The sequence below is a fragment of the Eptatretus burgeri genome, chromosome 11, assembly GCF_056783735.1.
Source record: "Eptatretus burgeri isolate ZD-2024b chromosome 11, Ebu_testis_v1, whole genome shotgun sequence".
Classification (NCBI taxonomy): domain Eukaryota; kingdom Metazoa; phylum Chordata; class Myxini; order Myxiniformes; family Myxinidae; genus Eptatretus; species Eptatretus burgeri.
Window position 1 is genome coordinate 23,286,288 of NC_140971.1, and position 12,533 is coordinate 23,298,820.

The following is a 12,533-nucleotide window of genomic DNA, read 5'->3' on the forward strand; positions in this document are numbered from 1 at the left end:
CCCAAAGACCCTTTTAACCCTGAAGACTCTTAAAGACCCCTAAGACTATTAAAGACCCAAATAACCCTTTAAGACCCCTGAAGACCATTTAAACTACTGGTTTGGACTTCCAGTTCTGAATTTTCAGCTTCGATGGTGTCTTCACGGTCTTTGCCGACTTTCTCAAAAAGGAACTTTTCCCAGTAATTTTTGTCATGTTTTTTACTGTTATTTTCTTGTCTCCAAGTTTACTGTGTGCTCCAGTTCGGTTTTGCTTGAAAACATGTGCTAATTTGTGACTATTTTTGGGTCTTTTCATATCAGGTTCTTTGAGGCCTAAGTTTTTCCGAGTTTGTGTGCATGATCATGTTTATTGTTTTTTTTTTCTCCTTATTACGGAACCTCCAGAATTTTATTTTCACCACAATCACTTTACCACTCTTTCAATTGCTCGCAATTATACCCTCTGTGTAATGTCTTAAAAGATACTACTACTACTAATGATAATATAATACTAATCTTTCCATTTTTACCTTACACCTCCTGACCATGTGACTTCCTCTTCCTCCCCCTCCTCCTCATCGTCCCCCTCCTCCTCCTCCTCCTCCTCCTCCTCCTCGCCGATCCACCTTTCCATTCCCACTTTGATTGTGAAGGTATTCACCATAAACCTTCACAATCTTTTTCTAAACCTTTTTTCTTTACTCCACTCATCTCTTTTCTAACCTTAAACCACCCCCCACCCCCCCCCAAAAAACGGTGTTTTGAAATGTTTCAACTTCCTCTTTCTCCCGTGTGGATTTCTCTATTCCATCATAAGTCACTGCTCTTCACCCTCTTCAAAGAGCTGTTTTCAATTCGATCTCTCATACGTTCCATCTCTAAAAATTCCAACTCTTACAGCTCTTCCTTTTTCCATTCTCTTGACTCACCATTGTTGCACTCCTCCAATAATGTATTTCAACGTATCTCTGAGTTGGAGATCTCAAGAACGCCAGTTTTCAATGCATGTTCATATTCCATCAATCTTTCTCTGTCCATCTTCAGCACCAATTCACTCCCCCCCTCCTCAAATCTACCTCCTTCTAACTCCTCCCCTGTTATACCTCCTCCTTACCCCTCTGATCTTGCCCCTCATCCTACCTCCTCTCTTAGGACCTCTCCACTGTCCTCCACTATACTAACAGCTCCTCCTCTGGTGTCCCAAACTGTGTGGTGTTCAAATATTTGTGGGCTCCGTTCCAACCTAACACATATCTTACTCTCTCAATCAGTACACTCCTCAACATCTCTCCTCATGGTCTTTCTTTCCTCTCATCACCCCTTCCCTCTTCCCACCCCCAGGGAATCTTGTTTGTCCCCCCCCCCCGTCCACTCCCATTTTCACCATACCACCACCCAATCTCATGCTCCCCTCTCTCCCCGCCTCTCGCTACATCCCCATGGCCATGCGTTCTATCATGGTCTCCCTCCCTCATAAACATAAATCTCCCCCTCACCCTTCCCTTTCAAATCTCCCCCTCTCTCCCCCTTCTCAAAGCTGCCCCCCTCATATGCAAAAAGCTGCCTCCTTTCCCCACCCTCTCTCTTCTAACTCATTTCTTCACCTCCTCCAATCTCCTACTTCCCTTTGCCACTCCTCATATTACTCCCACTGTGCCTCATCCCATCACCACCTAGCCTTTTGTCCTCCTTCTCCTCATCCTGCCCTATCCCCAAGGTATTCTGCAATCTCATATACACTGTCAACAGCTCTCCCTACCTTCCCTTGTCCTCTGAAGTCTTCCCCTCCCCCTCCCCTCTCCTGTACCCAAAGCCTCCTCCCCTCCCTCTTCCTTAACTGTGTGGACCTCAAATATCCTGGACCTTCGCTCTAATCTGACTGATCCTTCCATACAGGTTGCCACTGACAAACTCGACATAATCTGCTTCACAGAAACTTTCCTCCTTCAAGACGTCTCTAGTTACTCTTTACTATCTGTACCTGGTTACTCCTTTCTCTGGTATGATAGACCTGAGCCTTTTCGTGGCGGCAGAGTCTACCCTGAGGACAGCTAGAAAACAAAATCTTTCTAATCTCAATTAATGTCAAAGGTCAAGGTCAATGCCATCCAAAACATGTAAAACACCCATAAGGTGGCAATTAGAAAATGGATCAACCACATTTATTATGGACAACATTTCATCATGTGAAACACTTGATTGGTCAAATTTTCCAAATCACCAAATTGCTGTTTCCATGGCAGCTATTGCTTATTTGGATTTCGCAAGTATCGTGCTCTGCACGAGATTTCTTTCTTTCTTTCTTTTTGTGTGTTTGTTTGTTTGTTTGTACGTTACTCTTTCACAGCCGAATTGTCGCACCTCGAGGCCCCAAATTTTGGGGGTGGGTACTTCTTTATCTGGGTAAGGTTTTAAATGACCACATCCCACAAAATCCCCCACCTCCTCCCCTCTCCACACACACACACACACACACACACACACACACACACACACACACACACACACACACACACACACACACACACACACACACACACACACACACACACACACGGAACTTCTTTGTATGTGTGTTTGTGTAGGTCTGAAAAAATCATTAAAAAAAAAAAAGACTAGGCCAATCTCAAAAAAAAATTGCAATGTGCTGGGGGTACCCAGGGTCAGGTCATGGATATACAACCCCCCCCCCACCCACTCCCCCCCTTCCCCAGCGAGGGTGGGAAGGAAGCCCTTCAGAATCTGGGCAAGGTTCTGGGCAAGGGCAGCACCGGGTAGCTTCTCTCGTGTTTGTAATTTTTTCTGATTAATTCGACAACTTTTAAAAGCCCCAATTAATCCCACCTTATTGTGGGGGTCATTTCAACGTCTCTCATGAACCCACTGGCCAAGACTGATATTCAATGGAGGCTGATAAGGCAGGAATTTGTAATTTATTCAGGATTCTGGGAATAACTCCCCTACTGTCTGTGAAAGACACCTTTACATCCACCAACTAACGACAGCAGACTGGACACCCAGTTTAACGTCCATCCGAAGGACGGCACACTTTGTGATGCAACGCCCGGCCTGTAAACAACAATTGGAAAGGTTATAGTCTGGTCAGGAACCAAACCCATACGAGATAGCTGAAAGGTAAGTGTGCTACCCATGCACCATCCTATCAGGATAATTAGGCTTACTCCTATATGATAAATGAAGGCTTATAGCTGTTGTAGGATTTGTTTCAACAATTAGTGCCCCCAATTTTAATGGTACCACACAGTTTATTAGACCTCAAGGAGTAATAAACCAGCATTTAGAAATATATATATATATGTATAATTTTTTTTTCTTTCTGCACTCCCTACACTCTAAATTTCCAAGCTGTATCAAAGTCCGAGCTGTATCTTGGAGCCGGCTGGGACTTTTGGAATGAAGTTTCGCAACGATAATTGAATATAAATTACGTGGGGTTGACATATTTATTTTTGGATTTTGATCTAATTTTTAAGGTCATGACCTCATTATAGACATTTAAACATTTTTTACCATAACACTACTGAGGTTTGTCCAATAAGAACAAAATTGTCCTACCTAGATAGCCAAGAGCACGCCATATTTACACTTAATTTACATCATACCCCTCTGGGTTAAAGGTCAAGGTCTTACATCCCTGGGAGTACCAAACTACCATTTTGGTTTTTCTCTCTTTTCTCCCAATGTTCGTGGACCTTTAGAATTCAATTTTGCTTCAATAATGGGAATAAAAACTTGACATAATTTTATTTGACCTCATTTTAAGGTCATGACCTAATTATAGACATTTTAACATTTTCCATCAAAACCTGATGAAGGTTTGTCCGATCGGAACAAAAGTTCCCCCTCTAGATATCCTTGAGTTCATTTACATCATAGCCCTCAAGGTTAAAGGTCAAGGTCTTAGACCACTCGGCATACTGAACCACCATTTTGGTTTTTCTGCATTTTTTTCTGCCAATGTCCGAGCTGTATCTCGGATCCGGTTGGGACTTTCAGAATGAAATTTTGCATCAAATGGGAATAAAAAGTTCGGGGGATTGACATAATTTTTTTTGATACTGACAATTTCTAAGGTCATGACCCAATTGTAGACATTTTAACAGTTTTTGCCATAATTTGATAAAGGCTTGTCTGATCAGAACAAAATTGCGCTCTCTTGATAGCCTCGACTAAGATGTATTTAAGCTTCATTTACGTCATACTCCTCAAGGTCAAGGTGAAATGGCAGTGTTAAAAAAGAAATAACAGTTTTTTTGGTTTTTTTTGCTTGTTTTTGTCATCGCTCAATTTTGCCAATGCAGAATCTCAAATCCCGCTTGGCCTTCCAATATGTAATTTCATCATCATGGTGTACTTGCACTAAAGTTGTGTGCCTATTTGATTATGTCACTGCCCTACTTTTTTCAGATTGTTACCTAGTTACAAAAAACGCCTTTTTGATCACAACTTAAATAGTTTTCCTCCGATTTTCATGCCGTTGAGTTATATGTATAAATTGGGGATGGGGGACACTTTTTCTGAATTTACACTCTATCCCGAAATGTTGAAGGTCAAGGTCATATGGCGTCTGAACAAAATATGCCATTATTGGATCGTAGGCCAAGAGTAAGTTGCGGGCAATTGCCAATGGTAAGCTGGGGAAGGTTTACACATGGCGATCGCTTTCTGATTGCAGATATCTCGTTATAACTTTTCAGGGAAAAAAAAACAAGGATCATGATTCTGTTTTTGTGAACATTTTGGGTTTTTGGACCCACCTTGTACACACATATACCTATCCACAAACATTCAGGTACACGGTTGCAGGCCATCACGCAGATTATTTCTCAGTGTTTTTTTTTATAATAGCACGGGGACACAATGTATATCTTGGTCCACCCTTATTTGATCATCCGTGCTTGGTTCACCAGGTTTTTATTGACATGATCAACAAACATTGAACTTAAAACAACTATGCAATCAGTCGAAACAACACTGGACATTGAGCTTGAATATGTACCTGCAGTGAACCACCATGGGTCCAGCATCTGGAGTGCAAGTGCTGCGGACTCGGCGCAGGAAAGCGAAGAAGGCGGTTGGATGCTCTGGAACACCATGCTCAGGCCATAAAGTGAAGTGGAAGTGCCACAGCTCACGCCTTTCGCTGGAGCCCGTCTGGGAACAGTCACTCTCCTTGGTACAGAATTACACAGAAGGTGAGAGTGTCAATCTTGCTGTGAACAACATTATTGGCATCTTCTGCAATTCCTCTCCTGATCTGGTCGAGCCCTCCAAACCTCCGCAGTTCCTTCATGATGCATGCGTTCATCGAGTAGCCCCTCTCCCATCTTCACTCGCCAAATCAAGGCTTATTGCACAACTCAACTCTTTTGTTCATCTTTTCTCATGTTCGTGGAACCGCCTCCTGGAGATGGTTCTGTCACAATCTTTGGGTTTCAAGCAAGCGGTGCACTACCACCTCATCTCACCCCATCCCTACTTGCAATCTTTCAACCTCCATTAACTCTACCTAAAACAACCCACTTACAGGTTAATGCATTCATTCTCTCACGCTCATTTTCTCTTCTTTTCCTTCGTGAACAACTGTGGCCTCACGATCAGGATATCGACTTTTTACCTTCTATCATCTTGCTCTTCCATGAGCCTCTATTTTGGATCCAATAAGGACGAACTACCACGATAGAAACCAGTATGCCTCTTGAAATGTTTGACTACATGAAGAACATCATTGGCAAACAGCCCCTCCCTGCCTGAATGTGAAGCTGAAGATCGTAAAAAAACAACACAAGTTTTGCCTTCCAGAAGTCACGGCTCATGTAAAAGCTATGTTATGCTAAATCCTTGAAATTAAACAACACATTCTAAAAAAATTAATATGTGGAGTCACAAAGATGTGTTGAAAAGTAAATCTCCTTGAAAAAGATCATTTGAGCCTTAATTTTGGACAAATATTACTTAAGAAATGCATGCTAAGTCATTGAAAGAGGAACTCTTGTCCCGGATGTTAGAAAATCCAGATGTGAAATATTTTTTCCGATTAAGTTGGGGGGAGGGGGGATTGTTTTTTGGTGGTGCTGTCTTTTACAGGTAGAATTTTTAGTGCCCATCCCAAGTTGCCTTCAAGGCAATGACAGTCAGTCCTCTCTTAGGATCATTAATGAGCCAGCTAGGCTTTTACTGTAACCATCAAATAGCGACATGATAATTGTTGAGTTTCCCAAAGCATAAAATCAAAATCCTTGGCATTGCTTCCATCAGCCGAATTTGAAGCCACAGGTTTTGCCTGCCCACAATAAAGGGTTTACACCAGACCTGAATAAACAAAGTTTAGACTTGTCTATGTCAGGCCAATCACAGTCAGAGTCCAACATGTGGCACATCTGCAAATCAACTATATCCCATATAAAGCTCAAGCCTCATCATCGTCATCAAATCATCAGCATTAACACATGCAATGCATAGACTATTAACAAGAATAGCAAAAAAGGTTCAAGGTAATTTCCATGGTGAGATTTTGGGGCTGATAATCCAATCTTCGGTGCTGTAAGGATCAAAGTGGGTAAAACGTGAAAAGTTTCACCCCAGTATAATAACAAACAATTCACTTCAAGGTTAGCTGCAGGATTAACTTTATTTGGGCACTTTATCAAAATCATTTTGATCTTGGACGTATTGACGGACTAGTTCCAGCCAGTGACAAGTTGCTAAGTTGTTAAGCCTTAAGCCAGGTTGTCAGTGTTGGATGCCAGTGGGAGCGAGTTGGGAAAGTCAAGAACTTGATTCATAAAAGTATAATCAGTACAGTATCACATTTAAATGAAATGAACCCAACACATTAATGCAAGCGTACGTACAAAATATACTGAAAATGTTGCTCAAATATACTATACTGAAAAATATACTATACTATACTGAAAATATACTATACTGAAAAATATACTATACTGAAAAATATACTATACTGAAAAAAGGAAAAACTCAAAGTAACAAGTTCAGAAAGGTAAAAAAAAAAAAAGAAGAACCAAAGGGGAACTCGATTTTCCTTAAAATTCTTCAACAAATATCTCCTACTTTTTAGATCCCACTACTCGTTTCTGGCTTCCCAATTGCTTTCCATATATTCATTTCCATTAAATAGTTGTTTATTATTTTTTTGCTGAAGATGTGCTGACAGCTTTCCAATTTGTAGATGCTTCCTTTGATACAAACATTGCTTTTGATTTCCTGCATCGGGTGTTGAAACGGGATGTGAAGAAGGTTCTATTGGTTCGGGAACATTTGCGACGCGGCAACATTATCTCACCACCAGTTAACCATCACTCATCTGTGGCCTTGTTATGGTCATTCCAACCTATATGAGAGGCCATAGCTCAAGCAATGGAGAGCAATTGCTGATTAATCTCAAATCAAGATCTCTCCGCTCTCTCGATCACCTGTGTGCAGCAGCGTCCGTTAGGTGGAAGCGCCCACCTAGTAATCTCCATTATACTGGGGGAGACGTGATCGAGGCAAGTATTGATTTTATCATCTTTCAACGATTCCTCCCATCCTCCATTACCGGGCCTTATAGCTATTTTGACTTTCATGTTTTTTTTCCATTCCCCTCACTGCTCCCTGAGCCCACACTTCCCTCTGCTGCATTTTGATTTAGCTCTACATTATTGGAGCAATATTGCATGCAAAATCTCTTTCTACATGCCATTTAACTCCAAAAGTAGTCGAGCGATCTGAGACTTGTTTGCAGTGCATGATATTATGACTGAATCGAGAAATACAGCTTTGATACAAGAAAATTAATAGTCAGGCCTGATTATGATGAGAAAATGGTGAACAGAGGATGAATACAGAGGGTGTTCAACAAATCGCGTGCTGAGGAAGGTCAGTCAGGTCAGGTATGGGAGCATGCACAGGAAGCATCACTGCGTCCACTTCCCGCTGGTACTCTAGGGTCCTCCGTCTGATCATCCCTCAGCCAGATGCCTCGCCCATCCCCATCTCTTTGAGATGCCGATCAACCTGCTGCAACCACGAGGCACGTGTGTTGGCCCAATGGCATCCTCCACTCAGGAGGCTCCCTTGTTGAGATAATCTGGTGAGCAGGATCAGCGTCAGGAAAATGAGCCACATGTCCACACAGCCGCACCTGGTGCTCACGGACGATGCAGGTAACAAATATCATTTGAGTCTCTCTCAGCAACCGCTTGTTGGACACAAAGTCCGACCAGTGATAGCCAAGGATTCTCCGAAGAGACCTGGTCCCAAAGGAATTAAGTCACAGTCTCAGATTCCTGGTCAGAGTCCAAGTCTCACATCTGTAGAGCAAGACTGGAAGCACCAAGGACCTGAAGACTTGGATTTTCGTTCTCCTGCACAGGTACCGGCAGCATCACACCCCATGATCCAGTGAATCCATGACTCCAGGCCTGACCCAGATGTCTATTGACCTCTGGCTCACAGCCAGGAGAGACATGAATGTCACTACCAAGGAAAGTGAATCTCTCCATGACATCAACATCCTCACCACAAACAGGTGCAGACAGGACAGCAGCGTCCAAGATGTCATTGAAAGCCTGGATCTTAGTTTTGACCCAGGAAACCCATAATCCCAGTGGCTCCGACTCCTCATTCAGCACCTCAAAGGACCCCATAAATATATTCAGAGTCTCCGCAAAGATGACTGCATCATCTATGAAATCAAGGTCAGAGATCGTGACATTATCAAACGATGCACCACAGCTTGATCTCTCTGACATCCTCCTCAGAATCTAGTCCATACAAGTGCAGGAAAGTGTGGGGCCCATCACACACCCCTGATGAACTCCAGTAACAACTGGAAATAACTCAGAGATTGTACCACCACATCTCACAGCACTCTTAGTACCAGAGTAGAGTTCAGACATCAGATCGATCAGTTTTGGTGGCATCCCACGAAGACCAAGAATCCTCCAGAGGGAATCCCAATTCACTGAATCGAACGCTTTACAGAGATCAACACAGGCTGCAAGCAGCCCCTGCCAAAACTCTCATCTCTGTTCGGTAAGAACCCAAAGAGCAAGGATACGGTCAATCGTTGACCTCTTTGGTGTAAAGCCTGACTGCTCTGGATGCTGGTGCTCAAGCAGATGGTGGTGAACCCTATCAAGAATTATCCGAGCAAAGACCTTGCCCGGCAGTGAGAGCAGCGTCACCCCTCGGGAGTTGTTGCATTATTGGCGATCACCCTTCCCTTTCCAGAGAGGGACAACAAGGCCCCTTTTCCAGTAAGTTGTGGTGATGCCTGTGCTCCAGACAGAGCACAGAACTGCATGCAACATGTGAGTACAGCATTTCTACCAGCATTGACAAGTTCAACAAGGATACCACAGATCTTAGGAGCTTTACCCCATTTCAACCGGTTCACCGCAGCCTGTGTCTCCACAAAAGAAAGTGGATCACAGTTGATTGGAAGGTCAGCAAGAGGGATAGTAACACCCCTGACATCCAACTCAACAGCTGATGTATCAGCCGAGAATAGCCGCTCAAAGTAACCGGACCAGCGGGCCTTCACTTCGGACTCCTCTGTCAAGATCCCTCCACCCTCCGTTCTCACTACAGTACACTGAGGGACGGGCTTAGAGGAACACAATGCTGAATCCCCCTTGAAGCAGGTCGAGAATCACTTGACCACAGGTGGTGATCTACCCCGTCACAGATTCCTTGCGCAGAGGCCAACTTGTCCACCCTCAGTGCATGTGCAGTTTTATGCCTCAACTCCCTGAACAGCTCAGCTCTGCGATTAAGCCTGGCCCTGCGGCTCTGGTCAATGATTCCTAGTGTCGTTTGAGAGACAAAATACTTCTTCACCCTAAGGTGAGTTCCAAGACATCCACCGGCAACATCAAGGATGGTGGTCTTGAAGGCACTCCACAACTCTTCAGGAACCCCCAAAGCACCCAGACCCCACAAATCCCAACTCAGCCTGTTCACAAACTTCTCAGCTACCTTCTCATCCTTGAGCTTGCCAACATCCAGCCAAGGCTGAGATGGTACTATTCTCCCAGATTTAAGCTGAAACTTCAGAGTTGATACAACAAACCTGTGGTCAATACTGAGAAAATGAGCACTCTGGTAGACCCTGCAGTTCTGAATCATCCTCAATCGACCATCAACGAGCACATGGTCAGTCTCCCTTGCCACACCGGCAGCGTTGGAATACCAATTCCAGCAATGATCCTGTGGGTGCTGAAACCATGAACCAGGCACACTTACTCCATGATTTCTTGCAAAGTCAAGGAACTTGTGCTGTTCTGGTTCATAGTTCCAGACCCATGGGGACCAACACACGTCTCACAACCATCCCTATCAGTTCCAGTCGATGCAATGAAATCCACCAAGACTCGAAGAGTATCTCGCTTGCGGCTTTGATCAACCACAGACACGAGCATGGCATGGAATGCGTCCTTGATGGTGCGACTACTCACCTCAGTCGGAGCATATACCGATACCAGGGAAACAACACCCAAGGAGTGACAAATCACTATTCTCATAATACACTCGTTGACTGGTGTTCCCCCAATTATCATAGAAGCTAGCTTATTGGACACAACTACAGCAACTCCTTGGGCATAGTAACCATCAGAGTGACCAGACCAATAGGAGGTGTAACCACCCACCATGATCTCGCCACTACCCGGTCTCCGAACCTCAGAGAGTGCTGCAATGCTGACTTTCAAATGCTTGAGCTCAGATGATAACAGAGAGAGGTGATCGTCCTCTCTTAGAGGTAGAACATTCCAGGCACCCACCCAAAGGGACCACTTCAGGTGAACCAAAGGAGACCGCAGTCTGTTGGACGACACCTCAGCACCACCCCAACACACACAACCGCAATCTGACCCGGGAAGGTTACCCTATTGTTTTCATCCTATCATCAAAGAGTGTGTGGGGGGAGGGTCCAGAAGGCTTTTGCCACAATCCTGTGAACCGGTGAGTTGCCCTGCGGAGGGCAGCTGCACAGGAGGTGCTGATTTTCTTTGCATTTTTCTTGTGTTTTGCGGAGTGAAGGATTTTACAGTAGCCGGAGTGCAAATCCTGCCACCATCCTCCTATAAAAAAAGTAACCCACCTGCAGGAGGACGTCCGCAGACACAGTTGGGCACTAGATATGGATGGTCGTTGGCTCACAAGGAGCTCCTCCATCCTTTGACCCTAACCCAAACAGCTCACCCTAACAGCAAACCCTAACCCTAACCCTAACAGCTAACCTTAACCCTAACCCTAACAAACCCTAACTCTAACCCTAACCCTAACTCTCCTCACCATAAAAAAACACCCTCCTCACTAAGAAACTTGGTGGGGGAGATGATTTAGTTGCTGACAACCCGACCATGGAACAGGTTAGTACAGGTTTACATGGTACCTGTAGCAAGTCACAGATCAAATCTGGCCTGACGTGAGGAAGATACTTTTGTCATATTTTGCTGACTCGTATTACCTGCTCCTTTTGAGGGCAAAATATGGTCTGAGTGAATCACTTGTACTATGTATGCCATGTCTGCTGTCGTTTGCCCACCATCAATATCCCCTCCCTCCTGCAGGGCTCAGTGTTAAACCACGAGTACTATCTTCCATGTATTGTCGAAAATAGCAAGTTGTCCCCCATCCTCGCAGGAGTGGGGGGTGGAGTGTGGGGGGGGGTTAGGGGAATTATTTTGTGCCCGTGTCCTGACCACATGTACCTCTACCCCAACCACATTTGCAATTTTTTTTTTTTGCCCAAGCAGTTTTCTATTCTACAATGTTCAGACATATATATATCATAAACATCTACATCCACATACATAGAGAATTGCCGAATTTCTGTGTGTTAAAAAAGTCGTAAAAGGTACCTACTTCCACTTTATTGTGGTTGCTTTACCTCCTTGGCTCTGCAGAATAAATAAGGTTTCAATTTAACTCGGACTTTCATTGCATTCATTATTGGGGAAAAAAAAACTGAGCCTCAAAGGTCCAAATCCCAACAGAACTAGGAAATGCAGCAAAGTGAAGCCCGGTTTATATTTGAATGGCAGACTTCTTTTGAAGGCCTGGTATTTTAGGCTGAGCAATGGCAGGATAGCTCATTTGGTAGTGTGTTTGCCTCTGAACTAACCAGTCCTGGATTCGTTCTTCTGTGGAATATAATCCAACTAAAAGACTGCTGTGCAGGAGGCCTGCATCTTGGAGCACACCATGTTTCTGATGGGGATGTAAATCTCACTCTCAACCTCCTCACTCTTTCTTCCTTGATCCCTACTTTTCTTCTTCTTCTTCTTCTTCTTCTTCTTCTTCTTCTTCTTCTTCTTCTTCTTCTTCTTCTTCTTCTTCTTCTTCTTCTTCCTCTCTCTCTCTCTCTCTCTCTCTCTCTCTCTCTCTCTCTCTCTCTCTCTCTCTCTCTCTCTCTCTCTCTCTCTCTCTCTCTCTCTCTCTCTCTCTCTCTCTCTCTCTCTCTCTCTCTCTCTCTCTCTCTCTCTCTCTCTCTCTCTCTCTCTCTCTCTCTCTCTCTCTCTCTC

At 44.1% G+C, this 12,533-nt stretch overlaps 1 protein-coding gene across 5 annotated transcripts in view; it reads right to left on the minus strand.

Moving 5' to 3' along the window:
* LOC147016666 (receptor-type tyrosine-protein phosphatase S-like) overlaps positions 1 to 12,533 on the minus strand; it is a 643,261-nt gene that overhangs the window by 61,441 nt on the left and 569,287 nt on the right. For all 5 annotated transcript variants that reach the window (XM_085845560.1, XM_085845558.1, XM_085845559.1 and 2 more), the window contains one exon: positions 5,003 to 5,157. In XM_085845560.1, the coding sequence (XP_085701686.1) occupies positions 5,003 to 5,157 (155 nt within the window). The remainder of the gene's footprint in view (positions 1 to 5,002; positions 5,158 to 12,533) is intronic.